Source organism: Solea senegalensis, linkage group LG3, assembly GCF_019176455.1.
Source record: "Solea senegalensis isolate Sse05_10M linkage group LG3, IFAPA_SoseM_1, whole genome shotgun sequence".
Taxonomy (NCBI): domain Eukaryota; kingdom Metazoa; phylum Chordata; class Actinopteri; order Pleuronectiformes; family Soleidae; genus Solea; species Solea senegalensis.
Window position 1 is genome coordinate 31,786,095 of NC_058023.1, and position 22,198 is coordinate 31,808,292.

The 22,198-nt window shown below is 41.9% G+C and overlaps 2 protein-coding genes across 10 annotated transcripts in view; both read left to right on the plus strand.

Annotated features, from left to right (window-relative positions):
* The first annotated feature begins 506 nt into the window (after nucleotides 1–506).
* On the plus strand, nucleotides 507–12,376 carry LOC122765783 (coiled-coil domain-containing protein 136-like). Of its 5 annotated transcripts, none has more exons than XM_044020205.1 (10): nucleotides 507–951; nucleotides 1,704–1,953; nucleotides 2,975–3,217; nucleotides 3,372–3,446; nucleotides 3,870–4,169; nucleotides 4,279–4,396; nucleotides 4,491–4,668; nucleotides 4,919–5,050; nucleotides 6,480–6,594; nucleotides 8,188–8,249. In XM_044020205.1, exons 2-9 carry the CDS (start codon nucleotides 1,902–1,904, stop codon nucleotides 6,582–6,584), a joined length of 1,203 nt encoding a protein of 400 aa, XP_043876140.1. In that variant the 5' UTR covers nucleotides 507–951; nucleotides 1,704–1,901; the 3' UTR covers nucleotides 6,585–6,594; nucleotides 8,188–8,249. The 5 variants fall into 5 exon arrangements, with proteins under 5 accessions (XP_043876140.1, XP_043876141.1, XP_043876139.1 ...); XM_044020206.1 differs by having other exon boundaries at nucleotides 8,191–8,248; XM_044020204.1 differs by lacking the exon at nucleotides 6,480–6,594 and having other exon boundaries at nucleotides 8,173–12,376.
* Nucleotides 12,377–13,152: 776 nt separating this feature from the next.
* The window catches only part of flncb (filamin C, gamma b (actin binding protein 280)), a 28,815-nt gene continuing 19,769 nt past the window's right edge, over nucleotides 13,153–22,198 (plus strand). For 4 of the 5 annotated variants that reach the window (XM_044021543.1, XM_044021544.1, XM_044021545.1 and 1 more), the window contains exons 1-5: nucleotides 13,154–13,999; nucleotides 20,964–21,212; nucleotides 21,313–21,410; nucleotides 21,553–21,703; nucleotides 22,069–22,187. In XM_044021543.1, coding sequence (XP_043877478.1) covers nucleotides 13,618–13,999; nucleotides 20,964–21,212; nucleotides 21,313–21,410; nucleotides 21,553–21,703; nucleotides 22,069–22,187 — 999 coding nt within the window. In that variant the 5' untranslated portion in view covers nucleotides 13,154–13,617. Of the gene's footprint in view, nucleotides 14,000–20,963; nucleotides 21,213–21,312; nucleotides 21,411–21,552; nucleotides 21,704–22,068; nucleotides 22,188–22,198 lie in introns of all 5 variants that reach the window. The other variant, XM_044021546.1, reaches the window with a different exon arrangement.

Genomic DNA, 22,198 nt, shown 5'->3' on the forward strand with positions numbered 1-22,198 from the left:
TCACATTTCATACAGCCGCTAGAGGGCGTCATATCATTGTTTCAATAATTCAGTTTTATATTCAAATAACTTTATTGACACTAACAAATACGTTGTTTCAGATTCTAGAATGTTATTTTTCATATTATTTTTGGATGCCGAGTCCAAGTAACATAGTGAAACGTAATTTTCTTAAAGTGACTGTGAGTCTGTCTGTTTTTAAAGTTCACTTAAATGGATAGTTTAGTGGTTTTTTTTAGGGGTCTGCGGGGACACAAGGAACAACCACCACGGTATTTTAAGAATATTTTCCACTGCTTTACATCACTGTTTGACACTGTTTTGTGCTCACTCTCCCACACCAAAGTCCTTATAGAACATCACTGATTTTAGTGTCTCGTGTGGTCACTTTGTGTCACTGAGGTAAATCTGGACAAAGGATTTCAAATGCCGAAGTCACAAAAATACCACATTTGAATTTACTGATGGAGGTAGCAGTGGATCAACAACTCCTGTGTGATGTGATGTTAAAATGGATGATTTTCTATATGGATTTTGGTGTGGGAGGTTCTTTAATAATCCTCAATGGACTAGTTAATTAATAATATATAGTTATACACTTTATTAATTTTATTGCTCCATTATTACATTGCTGTGCAACCTTTGGTGTTTTCAAAGGCACCTGTTCATAGTATGAGATATTATTATTATTATTATTATTATTATCATTGTTATCAGTAGTATCATGATTAATGAATGAGATCACACACAGGTTCATTTTGCATTCATGCCATGGTGTCTGTTTCCGTGGTGACGTCTCTTTGCGTCACAGAGCAAACCTGACACTGAGGAGGAAATATAGGACAACAGGAGGAAGAGGAGGAAGTCTGCGGTGAACACAGAGAGAGAGAGAGAGAGAGAGAGAGAGAGCGAGAGAGGACAACAGAGGAATCTGCTTCATCTCAGCATCAGGTAATTACTCACTCATCTGTTCATCCATCCACCTATTCCCTCACTGTATGTGTGTGTGTTTGTATATGTGTGTTTATGATGAAGGTGCACAGGAGTCATGAAGGTCGTTCATAGACGCAGCAGCTTAAAGGGACAGTCCCACAGCTGTTAGCATCACACTGAAGGAAACTTAAAAACAGCTGCTTTCACTATAAGATTCTAAATAAACATCTGCAGCCTCCACATGCATGTGGATGACATCAGAGATGATGATGATGATGATGATGATGATGATGATCACAGCAGCTGAATTCACCCTAATGCCTTCCTGATTTCAGATAATTAGTATTACACAGATTATACTGTTACTGCATCGCTGTGACTCTGAAGGAAGATTCTGAATTCATGTCTGCAGATTATTGTTTTATGTGGATGACACCGGATAATTATGTGTTACAGTGTGACATCACAGCAGCCGAATTCACTATCATCACTTCCTGTTTCAAATAATTAGGCTTTCACAGATTACTGTCACTGCATCACTGTGACACTGAAGGAAACTTAAAGATGGCAATTTTCTTAATGAGGTTCTGAATGAACATGTGCCGCCTCTGGTTTGGACACAGTACTGTTTTTATTATTTATCAGTGAACATCAACAAGCGTGGTCTTATTGTGTATTATATAAGACTTTGTGTCCTGTACACATCATCATCATGGACCTGTGATTTGATGTCACTCTCTCTGACACCCCCCCATCCTCCTCTTCCCCAGTGTCTTTCAGCTCCAGCAGGATGAAGGAGCTGCAGCATCTCTCTCTGCCCGGAGCGTGAGGAGACTTCCTGGTTTCCATCTGCCTGCTCGTCCTCAGCCTCCTTTACCTCCGCCTCACCCTCTGTGTGTGTGTGTCTCTCTGATCTTCCTCCTCCCCTCCTCCCCCTCGCTTGTGTCTCTGCAGCAGCAGCTGACATCATGGATGGATTCCGGCTGCCGCCGCTCATAGAAGAGGTGCTCGACCCGTCCGGTCAGTGTTTACGTTTTATAACATTTATACTGAAGACGTCATTAGGCCAAACAGCTGATTGACGGACAGGTGACTAATTATTGATTACTGATTAAAGACAGCTGATCAGCTGTGATCGGTGTAAACAAACCGTAACCTAGGGAGGAGGATTTAAACTGCTTCATCATAATTTCCCTTTAGAAAATGATTTGTTTATTTTTCCTTTTGTGCTCCTGTTAGGTATAACCTGCACGTCCTGTTTCTTTCACAATAAAAGCCTGTGAGATTTTTCTCGACACATAAATGTGTGTGCGCTCACAGAGAACGTGTTTCTTCCTGACTGAACTGGAGCTCTGGAAACCTAAAACCTGAACCAGAGTCAGGACTCTGTATATAGACCTGGTCTACAGATGTGCTCTCTTAATGGTGGCTTTGTGATGACTTTTATTGTGAAAGGAACAGGAGGTGCGGAGTCTGGTTGGTCCCATGGGATCAGATTATTTATTCATGAAGGTTCCTGCAGATAAATCAGTGATTTACTGTCTGTAATGTGTAGTCACACTGGTTTCTCGTAGAATATGTAGTACTGTGTGTACTGAGGTGTGTTGTACTGTGTGTACTGAGCTGTGTAGTGCTGTGTATACTGAGCTGTGTAGTACTGTGTGTACTGAGCTGTGTGGTACTGTGTGTACTGAGCAGTGTGGTACTGTGTGTACTCAGGAATGTAGTACTGTTAATTATGTAGTTCTGTGTGTATTCAGGTTAGTAGTAATGTGTGTTTTCAGCTGTATTACTGAGTATATAACTGTGTATTCAGGTGTGTAGTACTGTTTGTGTAACTGTGTGTACTCAGTTGTGTAATACTGTTAATTATGTACTACTGTATGTATTTCCTGACCTCAGATGTGTGTTCTTTCCTCCACTTCATGTTATTTTCTCCATGACCAGCAGGTGGTGCCACAGCACAGTTGAACACAAACGTCATGTGACCTGTGTGTCATTGTTTGTTTGTTTGTTTGTTTGTTTGTTTGTTTTTTTCCAGATGAGCTGTGTGAGCTGAAGGACAAAGAGGAAGACGATGAGACGCTGAGAGATGGAGAGAAAGGACAGCAGGAGGAAGAGAAGGAGGTGAAGGACGAGAAGGAGGAGGAACGAGGAGGAGGAGCTGAGGATGAAGAGCTGGAGGTGGAGGAGCTGAGAGCTCAGGTGCTGCAGCTGCTGATGGAGCTGGAGGAGACGAGGGAAGTCTCTCAGAGACACGAGGACAGTTTCACTGAGTTGCAGGGTCAGTGTCTCCTCTGTGTCTCACCTGTCATCTGCTACTGTGGACATTTAATATTTCTAAATGATTATTTAGTTTGTAGTAATGTAAATAAATATATAACAATGATGAATATTTAAATATCTGATTGATGGATGTAAATGTTTGTTTGTCGTAGGTTTTTTGGAAGAAGAGCGTCTGGCGAGCGCCCACCAGGCCGAGAGTTTCACCAGACAAATCCAGAGACTGCAGGGTATAATCTGTAGCTTCACTCTTATTATACTGAGGAAATGTTCTTAGTCCCCAGCAGTGTCCTTAAGTCCCCTAAATTTACTTTGTTCCCATGAGTCCTTAGTTCCAAAAAGGATCTTTAATTTCCTCCTTAGTCCTTAGTTTCCTTAAATGTCCTTTGTTCTGAAGACCCCTTAGTTCCCAAAAAGGTATTTAGTTCCCAAAAGTGTCTTTCATTCCCAAAAAGGTATTTAGTTCCCAAATGTTTTCTTAGTTCCCAAAAGTGTCTTTAGTTCCCAAAAAGGTCCTAGTCCCCAGTTCACAAATACTGTATGTACTTTGTTCCCAAAAATGTCCTCAATAATTCAAATCTCCTGCAATAAAGACAGAGACACCGCCCACTTATTCTCTGACTTGTAACCCCGCCCACTCCTCTGTCCTATAGCACAGTTGCGGTCAATCCAGGAGGAGATGGACAGTCTGGAGGAGGAGAAGGACAGAGAGCTGGACGAGGTTCAGGAGGAGCTGCGCTCTACTCAGGAGGAGGTGCTGCTGCTGCAGCAGGCGGCTGAGGAGACGGGAGCCGAGAGGGAGAACGACATCGCCTCCCTGCAGGAGGAGCTGTGCCGGCTCAGGGCGGAGCTACAGCGTCTCCACGCCACGGCGCAAGAGTACGAGCTGGAGATCACAACGCTGCGAGCTGAAATCACCATGAAGAGACAGAACACCGAGCCGCGTCCACATGGTGAGTCAGCCACAGCAGCTCTGTCATTAGCTTAGCTTAGCTTAACGACTAGAAATGAAGGGAAACTGCTAGCCTGCCTTTAGCTTTGTGCTGAATATGTTGTGTGCAGGTGAGATGACGCAGCTTAAGGACCAGATGGACGTCCTGAAGGACGAGCGTCAGACTCTGAGTGATGGCAACAAGCAGCTGAGCACCAAAGTGGACCAACTGCAGCAGCAACGAGACATGTGAGTGGACATTCAGGCGGCAGTCAATCAAACGCCCTCTGATCAGCCTTGAACTCACAAAGACGTTCATGTGTTGTGTCGTTCTGATGAACAGGTGTGAGGACGTGTACCTGGCTGTCAGAGCGCAGGACGACCAGGTGAGGGCGCACTCTTACATCACCGTGTCTCAGGCTCCTGTGGCAGGCGATCAAGAGGACGGCGTCTCTGAGCTCCAAGTCCTGACAGTCCAGCTGAGAGACGCAGAGGAGATGGTTCAGAGGGCTCAGATTCAGGTAGGAACATGGATACATGTTCCTGAGTGGCTCAGTGGTTAAGACCCTACCTTGTGTACCAAAGACATCATGGTCGCAATTTCGATTCCACCCCTGGCTAATTGTACTTGATTCCATTGTAAGTCGCTTTGGATAAAAGCGTCTGCTAAATGACATGTAATGTAATGTAATGTACTCCCCCTGGTGGCTGAACTGTGTAACTGCAGTATTTCTCTCTCTCTCTCTCTCTCTCTCTCACTCTCTCTCTCAGTGTGACGGTCTGAAGAGCGAGCTGGCCGAGCTGCAGCAGCGGTACGACCACAGCCAGTGGGAGCGAGCGGCGCTGGAGCAGGAGCTGCAGCGCTACAGGGCGGAGCTACAGAAGCTGGGCGGGAAGACGCAGGTGAGACATCAAAGTTCAGGGTAACGCTGCAACCTACAGGACGGTTCCTGGACACGTCCTCCCGGCGTTTCTGTGCATGTGGGTTCGAACAGTCTGGACGCTTCTTCAGGCCATTTTGCTGCTCATGTCGCCAGTGTCGGCCATTCTGTTGTGAGCTTCCGCTGAGCAGTTTGTTCATCGTCTGCTTGTTTGTTCGTAAACAAAACGGCATCGGAATTAATCGCAGGTTCACTGAGGATCTGAGCCGGTCTGGCTTATAAAGGATGATGTGAGGTCTGACCTCAGTGGTCTCCACAGAAGAGGGATATTAGAACTCTTGGTTCTTCAGACTCCCTCCCACACGGCTCAGTCTGGTGCCACACTGTCCTAGATCTCAGTTCTCAGACTTCATTGTAGACCTTTTCACGAGACTTGAGTTTGAGGACAAATTCTGACTCGTTTGATACTGAATCCTGAACCTAACTGATGAAACTTGTTAGCGGACTGAAACTCCTCTGTCGTGACCTGGGACTTGACGTGGTATTTGAACATTCTAGAAATGTGACACCAGATTTGAGACTTGAGACTTCACTCCTTTGTCTTGAAATTGATTTTGGACTTGAGTGTCAAGATGAGACTGTAATTGAGACACGTTCTGAGACTTTCAGACTTGGACTTTTTATTTTAACATTTGTCAAATTTGCGCCTTTTAATTTGCTTGTGAGACTTTACTTGATTCTTGATAGGAAGTTTGACCTGAGGTCAGACATTCATTGGTACTTAAACAGGTTCATTTGTGACTCAGGACATAACTTGGCACTGGATCAGTCATGAACAGTCTTGAGAAGTGGACCCTGCCAGTCTAATCTTGACATAAGACCTGGAGATTATGGCACTCTTGTGTTGAAAATCTAAACATAGAGACTTTTACTTACTTGTTTTGACTTTTTGGGGAAATTTTAAGAGATTTTTTCTTCCCAGGATTCTCCAGACTTGACGCTAAAGACCTATGACCTGAGACGTGACTTGGTTTGAGCTTTGGTGTCTTCATTGCTCCCCTTCATCACATTCCTGACTCATCGATCATCCTCAGGTGTCATGGACCTGGTACATGTTTGCTAAGTTGTCGTGTAGTTGGTGGTTTGCGCTGTTGTCTCAGATCTACAAGATGTTTTTTGGACAGTTGAGATAAGACTCCTCCGTCTTGGCTCAAACCATCTGTGATGTCACCTGTCTTGTTCCTCTTCATTGTTATGTTTTAATCTTTGTTGCTGAACTTGATCAAATTCTCTGTAAATTTGATGCTTTTTATTGATCATTTCTTTTTTCTGTTTGCTGCACGCTCGCCGTTGCCCCGCCCACCCTCTGACCTCATAATTCTTATGATTATTTTATGGGTTTATCCTCCCCCTTCCCCTTCCCCTCCCCCCTCCGTATGTCTTCTTCCCAGACCCGCCCTCGTCCATCTGAGCACCCCGTTCTCTCCGCCCCCTTCATAGGATTGGTTGTTATATTGGCCTTGATTTGGTGCTGGTTGGAGGAGCTGGCATCCTAGAGGGGACCAGGTATGGCCACGCCCCTTCTCTCTCTACCTGACACTGTGGCTGCTTTAGCGTCGGAGTGTGGCGTCTCCTGACAAAAGTGCATCAAACGTCCTGTCAAGGTCCCAATATTTTGACAGCAACGATTTGTGAATTGTTTAAATGCAACCGTAGTAATATATATTTAAAATGCCATAAATCAGGTTCACTCATTGGTAGCTGGCTGAAGTACTAGTTTATAAACTCTGCCCCCTGGTGGCTGACTGCGGTATAGTTGTAATGCTGCATTCCATTTACATCTGAAGTGGGAACTGGGATTGTCTGAGTTGACCAAGTTCCACAGAGAAGTCGGGCGGGAAAAAAACATGGATGCCAACATGTACCTAGCTGGCCATAGTTAGCAATATTATTTGATTGTGGTGCACAGGGGGCGCTCCAGTTGAAGGAAGGCCTCCGATTTCTTACTCGGAAACACGTACCAACCTCACGTACCTGGAGTTAGGATTCCAAGATCCGAGTTCAGGGCGCATTCCCTTTGAAGGAAAGACCTGTGACCTTGGAAAATCCCAATTTCTGACTACAAATGGAATGCAGCATTAAAAACTCTGCCCCCTTGTGGCTGGAGGCACAAGGGCATGATATGGAACAGTCAATGCTTCTGATCAGTTGTTTTTTTAAGTTTTTTTGATTGACAGCTCACACCATTCATTTTTTCCTTTGGGACAGTTTATAAACAGACTTCCCCCTGAGACGTGTGTGTGTGTGTGTGTGTGTGTGTGTGTGTGTGTGTGTGTGTGTGTGTGTGTGTGTGTGTACAGATCTGTTTACAGGGTGTACTTCTACAACGTCATCACCACATTTAGAGTGTTTACGTGCGTATGGAGGCTTGTTAGTGACAAAAATACTGTGGATAAATGTGAGAGGTCTGTCATGGTGCAGGTTTCTGCAGACCATTACAATTATAAATCCTCTTCTAAATGTGGCTTTTCGTCAGGTCCCACTTTTAGAGATGTGGCTTCTTCTTTTTTTTTTTATAACTTTTATTTATCAAATGCAAGTCACAGACATAAAGTGCATAAATGGATACAATGTATTTTCTTCTTTTTTGAACTTGAACAACGACCCCTCCCACCCATGGCCTTCTTATACGATTAAAGTATATCATAAATAAAATTACATACATATGAAATAATGTAAAAAAAAATGTATACACACATAGACCGGAACAGAGGAGAGAGTACATATACACCCACACAGTGGGAGCGATGTGGCTTTTAAGTTAAATTCAAATTAAATTAAAACGTGCCAACGTTATCTTATTGTCAAATTGCAAAGATTTAGCTCCTTTTATTGTCACAGTTTTGATTTGTTTTTGTTTTTTTAATAACTGAATAGTCACATGTTTTTTGAAGGGTAGATGGGAGGGGCTTTTTCTTTCCACCATGTCTGTCCGTTGATTGGCTTTTGCAACATCATGTCACTCGAGTATATTCACGCAAACACAGGATTGAGAGCTGTGACATTCAAGTCTTTTTGCAGTGACCTTTTATATTCACTTACTTGTTGTTGTTTTATTTAATAATTATTGATCTTGATTATTAGTTTGGGGTTTCTCAGCAGAACGACTCTGAAGGCTGGAACGTGGCGGTGGTGGCGGTTGCTGTGGCGGCCATCTTGGCTCTGGTCATCCCCAGCTTCACAAGGGCCTGAGGAACTCTGGGATACGCGTCACCTGACTCACGCTGCCTTCATACAGTTGCTCTCCTGATGTCCACACCTTGCCTCACTCTGTCTCGTGGGTGGGGCTACCACAGCGGGTCATCCTGAACGCCACAAATTACAGTGAGAGCCAGAGGGAAAAGCAGTAAGCTCATTTAATTCACACTTGTCCAGTAGGAATACTTAGGTCGTTAAATAGTGACCGAGTTAATACTTTATTAACACGTTTTTTTTGTCATTTTTTTAACTGATATACATAGTCAATTGAAAGAGGGCCGAGTTCGTAGCCCTGTGGAATGCCTTCAGGGATGGAGTTTGTTTGTAACAATGAAAGAAAACTGCGTCGGTTGTTAATCACTAAATAATTTACTTTCTGGAACTTATAGGTTTTATTTTGTCACAAATAAATGGTGTTAGCTCAGAGTGATAGTGATAGTGAGACCAAAGCTTTAAAGGTCGGAAACCACTGGTTTATTTTTTTAAAAGGCTTGAAATGTTATTCATTTAATTCATCAAATGTTTAACGGAAACTTTTTTATCAGAACAAAGAAATAGTAATGAAATGTAGTAAAAATTAATAAATTTTTTATCTATTCTTTTCTATTGTTTATATTCACTTAATATAAACAAACAAAAAAGCACATTTAAGGAGGATGGCAGGAAAAAAATAAACACATAAATGGGAAAATATTCAGGCACAGGCATGTAGTTTTTAAACAGTTTCAGCTCTAAAAATAATCTTATTTTTTCAAACAGAATTAACAAACTGGTTGACTCACTTTTACTAACAACAAATGAAAACGTAGAACTCTGTAACTTGTGTTTGCCAAAGTGATCGTTGCCATTTTTCTGGTTTCACTGTGACAGTTTTCCACAAAATAGTTAGAACAGTTTGTCTTTTTGAATATTGGTTATGTTACTAAATATTTCATTTTTAAATTTTATTTGAAAGAATATGGTGGAAAAGTGGACAGTTTTATTAAAAATATATTATTATTTATCTAAAACAATTTATCACCTTACAAAAAATGGTTTTCCTTCATACAATTCTTATTTAACAGTAATATTTGATTACATATGATTTGTTTTACAAATCGGTCTACAAATCACTCAGTCGTCCCTGATTTTGTGTTTATAATAATTCAATTACAAAAAATTTTTTTTGAACATACACCTGTTTAAAGCTGATGTAAATAGTAAATGGAAAGCGGACCCAGTACGTAGCCCTGTGGGATGCCTTCACCAAAGATGTCTTTGTAAAGTTGAACGAAACAGACTTATAGATTAAATTTAACTGTAGCTGCAAAACTGATTCAAACCCAGACAGAAAGTGAGAACTTTTTGTTTTGTAGCATTAAATCTTTTTATTGGAGATTATCTTTCTTCTTTTACACATGCGCAAGTTTCATTGTTTACATGTAAGTGGTGACCAAATAATAATAATAATAATATTAAATACAATAGTATAAACTTGACCAGAAGTTTTAATGACCGATCGTATTTAGAGTTGAGTTAAACTGTCTCAATGATAGTGATGACCTTTTACAAAATAATATACAACAGTATCAGACATTCCATAATACTTTATTTTTAAAATCATTACACATTTAAATATGTAAAAGACTGTTGTGAATAAAATGACTGAGCTGTGTTTGAAGTGGCATTAATGTGACGAAGCAATCAAACTTTAGTAAAATTTAATTTTTGTTATCACGTATTTGATCATTTATATGTTCACAACCTATCGATTTACATCATAACTGATAATAACTAATAACCAGCATGTGTTATGGAGACTTTTGTACAATTTTCAGCATGAGAGATATCATTCATTTTAACGAGAGAGAGGAATATATGAAAATGTAGATAAACAGGTTTTGTTTCTTATGTCAAAACTCTGAAACAAAAAAGACAGAATATGTAATATTTTCTCCAATTTTGTTTGTCAAATTCATGACTATTTCAACAAAGTAGAAATGAATGAGATGTCAAAATACTATCTCATAATTTTAAGTCAAATATTTGAGGTGTCTTATAATAAAGAGTTTTAATTTTTTTTTAAATGAACTTATATTTTTGTCGTACATCTGAACACAACGGTTGGTTACAGCCCGTGTTTTCTGTCTTTACGTCAATATAAAACCATAAATAATATAAAATATAATGTTCCCAAACAAATTTACGTTTCATTTGTAACTGCAGGACCCAATGTGACAAACAAAAACGTTTCACCCCCCCCACGTGAAAAGGTTGTGAAATAACTGTGAATGTTCATACCAAATGTGAGAAATTTAGTTTTACACAGATATTTTATTGTGCACGTAAAAACAAACAGATCTCTTCCACGATTCCAACAGCATGCAAATATTATTCAATAGAAATGCTGCATTTATGTATTTTATTTTTAAATTAATGATGTATAATAGTGTTGAAGTTATTTTTAGTTTTTAGGTAAAAAAAAATTAAAATAAAATGTCACCAAGTGTTTGCAAACATATGTAGCAGTGAAACATTCTCTAATAAATAACAACATCCTTTTATGGATCATATTATTACTTAATTTTGTGTGTTAATGTTGTTAGTTATTGATCATATTGATTATTGTAATCAGAGTATGTTCCTTAGTATTACCTCACACATGTTAGCATCTGTAGCCATGTTGCATGTTAGCAATGTTGTGATTCTGCATGAAAATATAAACATATAGATTTATGTTTATGAATGTGTAATTTGTTTGTATTATTAATCAGGTTTCTCATCACTTTACCTGTGTGTTCAGGAGGTGTTAGCTTAGCTTAGCTGAAAAATATTTCTGTAACATCGTAGTTAACGTAGTAAATGCTATGTTGTATGTTTATAGCCTGGTATTATTATGGTATAGAAGCTACAGGTCGAGTTTCAAACTTGTTTTCTAGATAGCTAACAAGCTAGCTTACAAAGTTACAGTTGTCATTTCAAAGTATTGTTTTAAATGTTATTTGAACAAAAAAGAAGAAGAAGCTAAAACCATGTGGAAAATACAAACATTAGCTGTTTTAGGTATGTAGCTGATTTAATTAATCTATTTGTAATAATGTTTGTGTGACACTTTTTGTATAGTAGTTACTTGTTACAGCTAGCAGGTTGCAGGTCATCTTATGTGCGTAGCCACAAAAAACAGACTAACTTAGCATAAAAACTGGAAGATAGGGAACCTGTTAGCCTAAGTAAATAAAAGTGTCTGATGTCATATCTTGTTTATTTGAAATGCATTAAAATAAAGATTACTAAACTAAACACTATAGAAGCTATTTTAAAGTGCATGCTCAGCTAGCAGGTCCTTGATTTCAGTCTTTGGGCTAAACTAAGCTAATTTATCCTTGACCACTGTTTGTTCTAAGGTAGGCTAACTCGTCCTAGGTCAATGTTTGTGCTAAGGTAGACTAACCCGTACTAGGTCAATGTTTGTGCTAAGGTAGGCTAACTCATCCAAGGTCAGTGTTTGTGCTAAGGTAGGCTAACTTGTCATCGATTATTGTTTGTTATAAGCTAGGCTAACTCATCTTGGGGCAATGTTTGTGCTAAGATAGGCTAACTCATCCCGGACAAATGTTTGTGCTAACTCGCTCTAGGTCAATGTTTGTGCTAAGGTAGGCTAACCCGTCCTAGGTCAATGTTCTTGCTAAGGTAGGCTAACTCATCCAAGGTCAGTGTTTTTTGCTAAGGTAGGCTAGCTCATCCTGGACAAATGTGTGTGCTAAGATAGGCTAACTTGTCCCAGACCACCAATGTTTGTGCTAAGCTAGGCTAACTAATTCTGGACCAATGTTTGTGCTAAGCTAGGCTAACTCATCCTGGTCACAGGTTAAACTGATGTCTCTGAAGAAGACGTTTGACACATTCTGTGTCTCTGTGCATCGTCCGTTAGCTTTAGTTGTGTCAGATGTGAGATCTGAGTCACCTGTCTGATGTTTAAAATTATGATGATGATTATTTTATTTCTTCATGTTTCTGCACTTTATGTCTGTTTGAATGTGACGACTTTTGTTAAATTAAGTCTGTACATTTTGTAAATGAACAAAATAAAAGTAGTTTATCCTGAAGCAAATATGTTTTGTCAGAACTTATATGTATTAGAATGTATATTATAACAAATGATTATATTTTTACCTTTTATTTTAAATTATTTAAGTTGTTTTGATTTGAAATGTAGCCCGACCTTGTTACGTGTTATGATTTATAATATTTGTGTTGTAATTTAATGAAGTTATTTCACTTAATTTCCTCCATGTTGAGTTTAATTTCACTTATTATTTAAATATGTAAAGTTTTTTTTGTTTGTTTTAACATATTTTTGAGTTTCTTTTTAAATATTTTTTAATCCTTAAGGACCACAAAAAATTGTTTGGAAACCAAATTTAAATTTTTTTTCAAAAAGACATATGGCCCTAATCCCCTTCCCTAGTTTTGTCATACTTAATACTTTTTATGTGACGTCATTCAGTGTAAACAGTATATTAATATATATTTTATTATTTTATTTTTAATACTTAGAAGTACTAAGAAGTTTTTCTTTCTGTCATGTAATTGGCTGTCTGCTGATGACGACATGAGCTCGGACCGGGTTTACGAGCAGCTTCTTCACGGGGCCCCCTGTCTCTCTCTCCCTCTCCCTCTAAAAATACCCGGAGGTGTCACCGATGCTCCGGAGCTGCGGCGCCCGGGGCTCCGGTGGAGGGTCGAGGAGGAGTGGAGTGTGTGTGTGGGGGGGGTTCTGCGTGTCCCCGCCCCCCCTCTCTCCCCCACCAACCCCGCCACCGCCCAATGAGCAGCGGCCTGTGTGTGTGTGTGTATATGGTCATGGCAGGGACATTCCAGAGAGAGCAGCTCAGTGACGCCGAGCTTTTTAAACCTCACTCTTGTCTCCGCTGCGGCACCGACACCAGCACCGAGTCTCCACACAGCTGCCAACTCCTCCGCTGCGTCCTCCCTCTCCACCTCTCCTCTTCTCCACATCCTCCTTCTTTTTGCTTCTTCTTGAAACTTCCCTGGAGTTCATGGCTCAGCCCGGACTGGACGAACTGGATCAGTGACCGGATCGCACGTTTTACGCGTCTTTACGCACACGCCCCTGCGACTCCTCTCCTCTTCTCCTTCTTCTCCTCCTCCGCTTCTCCCTTTTTTCTTCTCCTAAAGTTCCCCTTGAGCCTCTCCTGAAGCTCATGAACTGGATTAACTGACTCTGGATCAGTCACTGGAACGCACGCTTTACGCGTCTTTACGCACGCTCCACTGCTCCTCCTCCTCCCTTCTCTCCCTTTCTCTTCCTTCTCGTCTCCTCCTGCCGTGATGATGAGCAGCGGCAGTTTCCTGGAGCCGCAGCTGCCGCCGCAGTTCTACCAGGGCTGCACTGACCTCGGCGAGGAGGAGGAGGAGGAGATGCCCGCCACGGAGAAGGACCTGGCGGAGGACGCGCCGTGGAAGAAGATCCAGCAGAACACGTTCACCAGGTGGTGCAACGAGCACCTGAAGGTGCTGAACAAGCGCATCAACGACCTGCAGAAGGACCTGAGTGACGGCCTGAAGCTGATCGGGCTGCTGGAGGTGCTGAGCCAGAAGAAGATGTACCGGAAGTACCACAACAGACCCAACTTTCGTCAGATGAAGCTGGAGAACGTCTCTGTGGCGCTGGAGTTTCTGGAGAGGGAGCACATTAGACTGGTGTCTATAGGTATGAACACACACACACACACACACACAGAACATGATCAATATCAGTTATTGATAGGTGGACACTGTCAATCAATCACCTGCCGAAGTATCTCACGTCCAGCATCACCAGTTCTGATTGGTTTATAATGCACCGGAACTCAGGGGGGCGGGGCCAACATCAGTATACATTTAAATGCTGATGTCAATTCATCATTAATGTAGTTTAACATCATTCTAGACCAATATTTTACCCTTAAATACAAAATAAAACCCCTTAATATGAACTGGAATCAGCAAATGTAAAAACAATAAAGATACAAATCAATAAATCTATAAACTGTTGTTTTAAATGTTGTAGTTGGGAAATACTTGTCAATCATGAGTTCTTTTCAACTGTATTTTATCACAAATATAAAGCGTATTATATGAATAATATATAAATATATATCAATAATGAGTGGGGCCCCGCCCCCTGACACTCTTAGACCTGGTCCTGGTGTGAGATCATAGTGCGTGGAGCTGGACGTGTTTAAGGAAACAGGAAGTGAAAGTTTGACGCTTGATGCCAAAGGGAAACAATCCAGTTTCCTCCGATCTGGTTTCACCTCCATCATCTGGACCGACATGAGCGTCTTCAGCACCCTGTGGGGACATTGAACACCAGCCAGACACAGACGCGGTCTGGTTTATCCTAGGTTTGGACTGGGTTTATAATCTGCTGGGAAGCCTGCGTGTGTCTCTGAGCTGCTGGACTCTGACTGGAGCAGGGTTGTCGGGGTCTGTGAGGCCTTGAGGGGGGACAGGTTCCCGGGGGCAGGTGGGGGAGGGGTGTAGTATTTGGTGATTGATGACAGGACAGCTGAGCTCTGCTCTCCGTCCACCGACAGCTGAAAATAGACCTGAGACAAGAAACAGCCGAGGTCCAACAGAGGGACGTCAGTCGAAACAAACAGTCACACTGGAGACGAGATCGGACCTGATGAGTTCTGATCACATGGCGACATGACTGGATAGACCTTAATTCACCTGGATAAATCACCTGCTCCACCTTAAATTGATGTTCTAATCACCTGTTTCACCTTAAGTCACCTGGTTCAATCACTTATTCCACTTTAATATGACACTATCACCTCCTAATCCTAATTTCAATGTTCTCATCACCTGTTCCACCTTAAACCAGTGCTCGAGTCACCCATAGTCACCCCCTTTAGCATAGAGAAGGGCAAAACCTTTCCAAATGTTAAGGATGAATGAAAGTTTTCTGAAAGAAACGTTAAAATTAGTGCAAAAGTCAATAAAAGTGTGCTTTAAGTTATTTAAAAGGTGGGCAAATCTTTGCTAAAATAAGTCAGAAGAAATTAATTTAGTCAGGAAATGTACACAAGTTTGCAAGAAAAAGATACTTAAAAGTTATCTAAAAGAAACAGCCCAAAGACAGCAACACATTAGCCAAAAACTAGCTAAAATAATAGTAATTAGTCAAAACTAAGCTACAATTAGCTAAGAAGATGAGTAAAGGTTAGCGAGAGTTAGTGAAGAAATATGCAAGAGTTAAAGTTATCTCAAAGAAACAGTTTAAAGACAGCCATATGTTAGCTTAAAACTAGCTCAAACATTGCTAAAAATTACCTAGAAGATAAGTAAACATTAGCTAAAAGTTAGTAAAGAATGATACAAAGTTAGCAAAAGATATTTTGAAAAGAGACACCCGAAGGAGAGCTAAACATTAGCTAAAAAGTAGCATAAAATTTGCTTTAAATGAGTCAAAACCTGGCTAAATGATAAGTAAAAGTTGGTAAAGAAATATGTAAAATATGTTAAAGTAAACATAAGTTAGTTAAGTTAGAAAGTTAGTTTTCTGAACTCGGATATTTTAAACACCAGGTCATGAACTTTGTGAAGCTGTCATTTTTAAATCTGTTAATGAACCTGAAAAGTGATGAGTCACTGACAGATCACATGATCTCAACCAACTCATTCACTGCTTTAATCAAGTTTAGTCTGGGTTTATACTAAACCTGGTTCGGTACTTGTTTGTCCCAGTAATGGCTGGTTTTGTGGTGGTTCCGGTTCTGTTCTGTACTGGTCTGGGCTGGTTTATGGTGGTTCTGGTTGTGTCAGTTCTTGTGTGTGTGTGTGTGTGTGTGTGTGTGTGTAAACGTGTGTGTGTCAGTGTGAACTTTCTCTCTAATGTTTCCCATGTGTGTGAGTTTGTCATCACACAGGAATGTTTCACTGAGGCCAGGACAGCCCTGACACACACACACACGTTGCCTCACTTTAGGCTCCGCCTCCTCCACAGTCAGATTCTTGGATGTTTTGAAAAGAGATAAAAACTCACTTTGAAACTGGAATTCCAGTAAAGTGCACGTTTCCTAAACAGGTTTCATGTAACTTTAGCGCCTTGTACCACGTCCAGCTGAGGCTCTGTTGCCAGGCAACAACAGTGACGTAGCAGGGAAATCCTCTGGAGACCATCGTCTAACGCTGTCTGGCTTCGGTTGAGGGCGGAGCCTAAACTAGATCTGTGTATAGAAAAAAAACCTGGTGATGAAAATAACTTTTTCATTTTAATGATATAAACACATTTTCTTTGTCAAGTGAGAGAATTTGAAAGAAGACAGTCAGTGGCTGAAAAACATGCTGCCAACTAGTGTTCGGAGGCTGAACTACAACTACTATAACACTGTTAAATTCAGACTTTTCCCCTTTAGAAATCTGGCTTTTTCCCCTTTAGAATTCAGACTTTTTCCCTTTAGAATTCAAAGTCAGAATTCTTTTTGATACTTGTGATACCGATACAGAATGATACAGTCCTCTTAAACTATGAATCTGTCAACAACACATTTGTGCTGAGTCATTCCAGGCTCTTTCAAAGACGTAATTCTCCAACTGTGTAACACGTGTCCCAATACATGACTCAGCTAAAATGCTCTTGCTGATTTTTGAATCGTATCTCGCTTTACTCCAGTGATCTGATGACCTGTATCGTCCGTCCTCCGTCGTCATGACGACCGTGTTGAGCTGATAGCGACTGTGACTGTGAGGCCACACTTCCTGCACATCCTCATGGTTTTATCAGAGTTCAGAGGTCGCGTCATGCGGCCGTCTTCATGCTCAGTGTGTCTGTGTGTGTGTGTGTGTGTGATCTGCTGACTGTCACCGTTTCCTCATCAGCAAAGTTCAGTTTGATTCTGGACAACAAACGTTCTCTTGTCCCCCCTGGAACAGATCACATGACGCGGGGGGTGATGAATGCTGCCTGTGTGTGGGAGTCAGAGGGAGGGTGTGTGTGTGTGTGCGTGCGTGCGTGGACGCACGTGTGTGTGTCAGCTGTCGTCACAGTTGGTCTGAGGCATCTGAAGCAACAACTGGAGCTTCGATCTCTCTCACACACACAGGTTTGTGCAGCTGTCCTTGTGAGGACGCTGCATTGATTTCCATTCATTTGGACGAATCAAACCCCGGGCTCTCAAACTCAAATGACCCGGGGGCCACTGAGAGTCTAGACTGGTCAGCAGGGACCGATGAAGTGTATAAAAAACAAACAGCTGTCCAGTCAGGGTGTATCAGGATATATCGCAATATTGTATGGATTTTCAAAGTAAAAGAGTTTGTTTTGATGTGGAAAAATAAATAGTCCACAATAATAAAGATGTATTTACGAGAAGACAAAAATGAAATGACATTATAACATTACATTAAGTGGAGGGACCATCTGATATTGATTGGGGGGCCACAAATGGGCCACAGGCCACAGGTTTTTTAAGTGTTAACCCTAACCTTAGCCACTTCTTGTATTTGTCGCCTCTTTTGTTTTGTCATAAACACTGACCTTGTCAGGACCAGTAGTCCTCATGGAGACCGAAACCTGGTCTTAATGATGATTTAGGACCAAGATTTGAATAGTGGTTAAGGTTAGGGTTAGTTATTAACAAGTTATGGTTAGTGATAAGGCTTTGTGTGGTTTGTTCTTATGAATGGACGTTAATGGATAGTCCTGAGAAGTATAGCTGTGAAGCGCGCGTGTTCCTGTATTTGTGGCTTTGTGAGGACCAAAAATCAAATAAACCATACAGAGTGAGGACATTTTGGCTGGTGCTCACATCTGTAAAGGTGTTTTTTGGGGTTAAGTCCGGGTTTTTGTGTGTGTGTGTGTGTGTGTGTGTGTGTACATCAGCAGAACAGGGGACTTCGGTGTCGTTACACACTCACAAAGAGGGGACTCCAAGTTGAACAGGGGACATTTTTCAAGTCCCCTGTTTGTCATGCTTTAAGTCGCGCTAAAATCATGTCTAAGACGCTCTGGTGAATTTCTTTTAAATATTTATAATATATCAGTGGGGACTTGCAAGTGTGTGAGTGTTAAAGCCCATACTCAGTGTGTGTGTGTGTGTGTGTGTGTGTGCCACTGTCTGTCACTTCTCAAAGTTTTCAGGCCTCCAGCTGTTGGCTTGAAATCTGCAAATGCACACTTAAGTCTTTTATAGGTCACAGGTGTGTGTGTGTGTGTGTGTGTGTGTGTGTGTGTGTGTGTGTGTGTCTCTTTAAATAGCTCTGCTTTCAGGGTTTTTCAAGACAAACAAAAACACACATTTATACAGCTGCTGTCCACCTGCTCACTGTGTGTGTGTGTGTGTGTGTGAGACTCATGTCTCCCCAGTGTCTTCTTCAGGATTTTGCCGCTGGCAGTTTCTTTGTCTCCCACGACAGTGGAGACACTTTGTTTTCATACTTAATTGTTTTATTTTCCGATCCTGCAGAGATGAAACATGTTCTCGTTGGAGTTTGTTTGTCTCTGAGCAGATTCATCCGGGGACGTAGAGGACCAATTATGGTGCGAGGAGGAATGGATTAGACTCTGTTGCTCGTCCAGTGGTGGATCGGGATTCAATAAACCCTGCCCCATTGTTTCCTGTCAGCTGTCCGTCAAACGGGCAGAGACGTCCTACAATCGGTGTCTTCACTATGTTACAGAGACACTGACATTTAAACCCCTTTATTTCATTTTAGGCCACGTCAAATCAACCAAAACAACGACTAAAAGTCGAGTGCCTCTTGTCGCCGCCCGCCCCTGCTCTGCTTCTGTATACACACAAACGCTCCCTCAGTCAGGTCTGATTGTTTTGCCTGACGGAGCCTGATTTCAGACAACTTAATAATCATAACAACAAAGATGGACAAAAGTTACAGCTTTAATCTTGGCGTCAGTGGATTTTTATTTGTCTGTTTGTGTTTTCACATTTAAATCCCCTCAGCTTTTGTTTCTCTTCACCAGACTCTCTGTCTTTCTCATAAAGTCTTAAATGTCACATTACACAGTTGCTCCATCGCCCCCTACCTCGCTCGCTCTGTGTGTACATGTGTGTGTGTGTGTGCGTGTGTGTCTGTTTTCCTTTTATCAGAACTCCATTGTTTCTCCTCGGCTGTTTGTTTGGTAACCGCTGGCAACAAGAGACGGTGACCACCGAGAGAGAGAGAACGAGCGAGCGATCAAAGAGCCTGTGGTGTATAAACATGTATTGTATTTATAAATGATTGTGTACATACTCAGTGTGTGTATATATGTAAAACATGTGCACTGACCCCCCCCAGTGTTGTGAAATAAGCCCCGTTCACTCTCTCCCAGACCAAACTCCATAGAGAAAATCGTTGATTTTAACGTCACGGTGACGCAGGAGTTGTCGATCACCGCTGCTTCCATCACTAAGTTCGGATGTGTTGTGCCATGAATTCGGCTTTCGAAATCCTTTGTTCAGATTCACCTCAGTGACACAAAGTGACCACACGAGGCAGCAGTGGACCAACAGCGTTTGTTTTAGTTTCCTGTTGGAAAAGACGTGAAACATGTTCTTTAAGTTACTCTGGTTGATGTGAGGTGACACAGCTGTGGTCTGTTAGACTGAGGTGCAACAAGAATCAAGTTTTTTAAGAAAGCTATGTAATAAAATACACTGTGTATTAATAAAAAAAACTGTGTCATGTATAATAATTGTAAGGATTTGTGTGAGTTAAGGTGAAACAGTAGGACACAGCTTACGTCAGGTCTTTAGGACATTTTTTCTTGTCAGGACCAGGAGTCCTTGTGGTGACCAAAACCTGGTCTGGTCCTAATGAGGCAGAATCTAATTTCTGGTTTAAGTTTAGGAGTAAGATTTGATTATGGTTAAGGTTCTGGGATAAGGCTTTTGTTTAAGGGTTTGTGTAGACACACTGCAGCAGCTCCTGTTTCCTGGGGAAAGATTACTGTGAAGCTCCATCACAACATTTCCTTCACTTCCTCTGTGTGTGTGTACTTGTATGTATGTGTTTGTGAGGACCAAAAACCATATAAAAACCATTGAGGACATTTTGTTATGTCCTCATGATCTTAAAGGTCCTTTTATAGGGTTACAACATGGTTTAAGGGTAAGGTAAGGATAAGGGCTAAAGAAATGGATTATGTCTATAAGTGTCCTCACTCAGACTGCTGTATAAGAATGTGTGTGTGTGTGGGGGGGGAGGAGGTCAGAATAACAGTCATCTGAGAATGGAGAAGGAAAATATGATTTCATGATTGTGAACACATTTTCACACACACACTAGCAGGCGGAAACTTCACATTAGTTTCTGTCAGTGTGTGTGTGTGTCCATGTCCATGTTTTTCCCATTTAAACTGACCTCATTCTTCAGTCCAGGCCTGAATGAAATCATCTGACCTCCCCACACACACATGCACACACACACAACACACACACACACGCACACACACATGCCTCTCCACTCCTGAAAAATAAACGGCACTTTTATTTTGGCGAGCACACGTCAGACGCTGCTCTCCGATTGGCTGCTGTGGCTTTGAAAAATGCTAAACCACTGGTATCCATGATAACAGATCCAGGTTCATGTCCTTGCGTCTCAGAGGATGTGTCACCATGGTAACGAAGACATTCCAACTTGTCCCAGCTCATGTGTCCTCCCCTCTGTCTGTCTCTGTCCCTCAGACTCCAAAGCCATCGTGGACGGGAACCTGAAGCTGATCCTGGGTCTGATCTGGACACTGATCCTCCACTACTCCATCTCCATGCCCATGTGGGAGGATGAGGACGACGAAGATGCCAAGAAGCTCACGCCGAAGCAGCGTCTGCTCGGCTGGATCCAGAACAAGGTGCCGCAGCTGCCCATCACCAACTTCCACCGCGACTGGAGAGACGGGAAGGCACTGGGGGCGCTAGTGGACAACTGTGCCCCAGGTAAACAAATAATTCATAATCAAAGTCGGTTTGAAGCCTATAAAAGATGTCAAACTTATATTCGGTTACGACAACGACTAACTTTCTGCGCTGCCTTCAGGTTTGTGTCCGGACTGGGAAATGTGGGATCCCAGTCAGCCGGTGGAGAACGCCAGGGAAGCCATGCAGCAGGCCGATGACTGGCTCGGAGTCCCACAGGTGAAGCTGAAATGTCTATAAAATAATCAGACAGAGAGACTGTTTTTACTTGTGTCACTATGTATCATTACATGGAACCATGACACTTGAAAACATCTGACTTTCAACTCACTTTGACGTCCTTCTAACGTTTGCTTTTCAGGTTATCGCTCCGGAGGAGATCGTTGACCCCAACGTGGATGAGCACTCAGTGATGACCTACCTGTCCCAGTTCCCCAAGTCCAAACTGAAGCCCGGCGCCCCCCTGAGGGCAAAGACCTTGCACCCAAAGATGGCCAAAGCCTATGGACCAGGTGAGACGACAAACCCAACACCAAACAATTAACAAAAACAGGTACAGATGTGACTCACCCGTCTCACCCGTCCAGTTGTTCTGTCTCTGTTGCATTTCCACCTGTTTCCAGGTGAATCAGCAACAGGATCGTACCACCTGACACAAGCTGTTATCTGTTGTTTCTCCACAGCAACAGACTGACGATATGTTACATTTTGTTCAACTTTTGGGAAGTTTTTATATTTGTTAAGACGTTGTCTTTCCCAGCAAACCTGAAACACTGAAACCTTATATTTTGACACAAGTTTGTAAAGTTGAGGTTTGACCCAATTGCTAATGACATTATTGTCTCTCAGTGACGCGTGAGCTTTATCTGTCCCTCAGGTATCGAACGTCTTGGCAACATTGTTCTGAAACCAGCTGAGTTCCTGGTCGAGACTGTGGAAGCCGGACTGGGTGAGGTTCTGGTTTATGTGGAAGATCCAGAGGGACACACTGAAGAGGTGGGGGTCAC

What these genes read in the sequence shown, in the direction of transcription:
- LOC122765783 (XM_044020204.1), top strand. Translation starts at nt 1,902, where the DNA reads ATGGATGGATTCCGGCTGCCGCCGCTCATAGAAGAGGTGCTCGACCCG. An exon ending in AGAGGTGCTCGACCCGTCCG is followed by an intron (nt 1,954 to 2,974) that starts GTCAGTGTTTAC and finishes GTTTTTTTCCAG; the next exon opens with ATGAGCTGTGTGAGCTGAAG. An exon ending in CAGTTTCACTGAGTTGCAGG is followed by an intron (nt 3,218 to 3,371) that starts GTCAGTGTCTCC and finishes TGTTTGTCGTAG; the next exon opens with GTTTTTTGGAAGAAGAGCGT.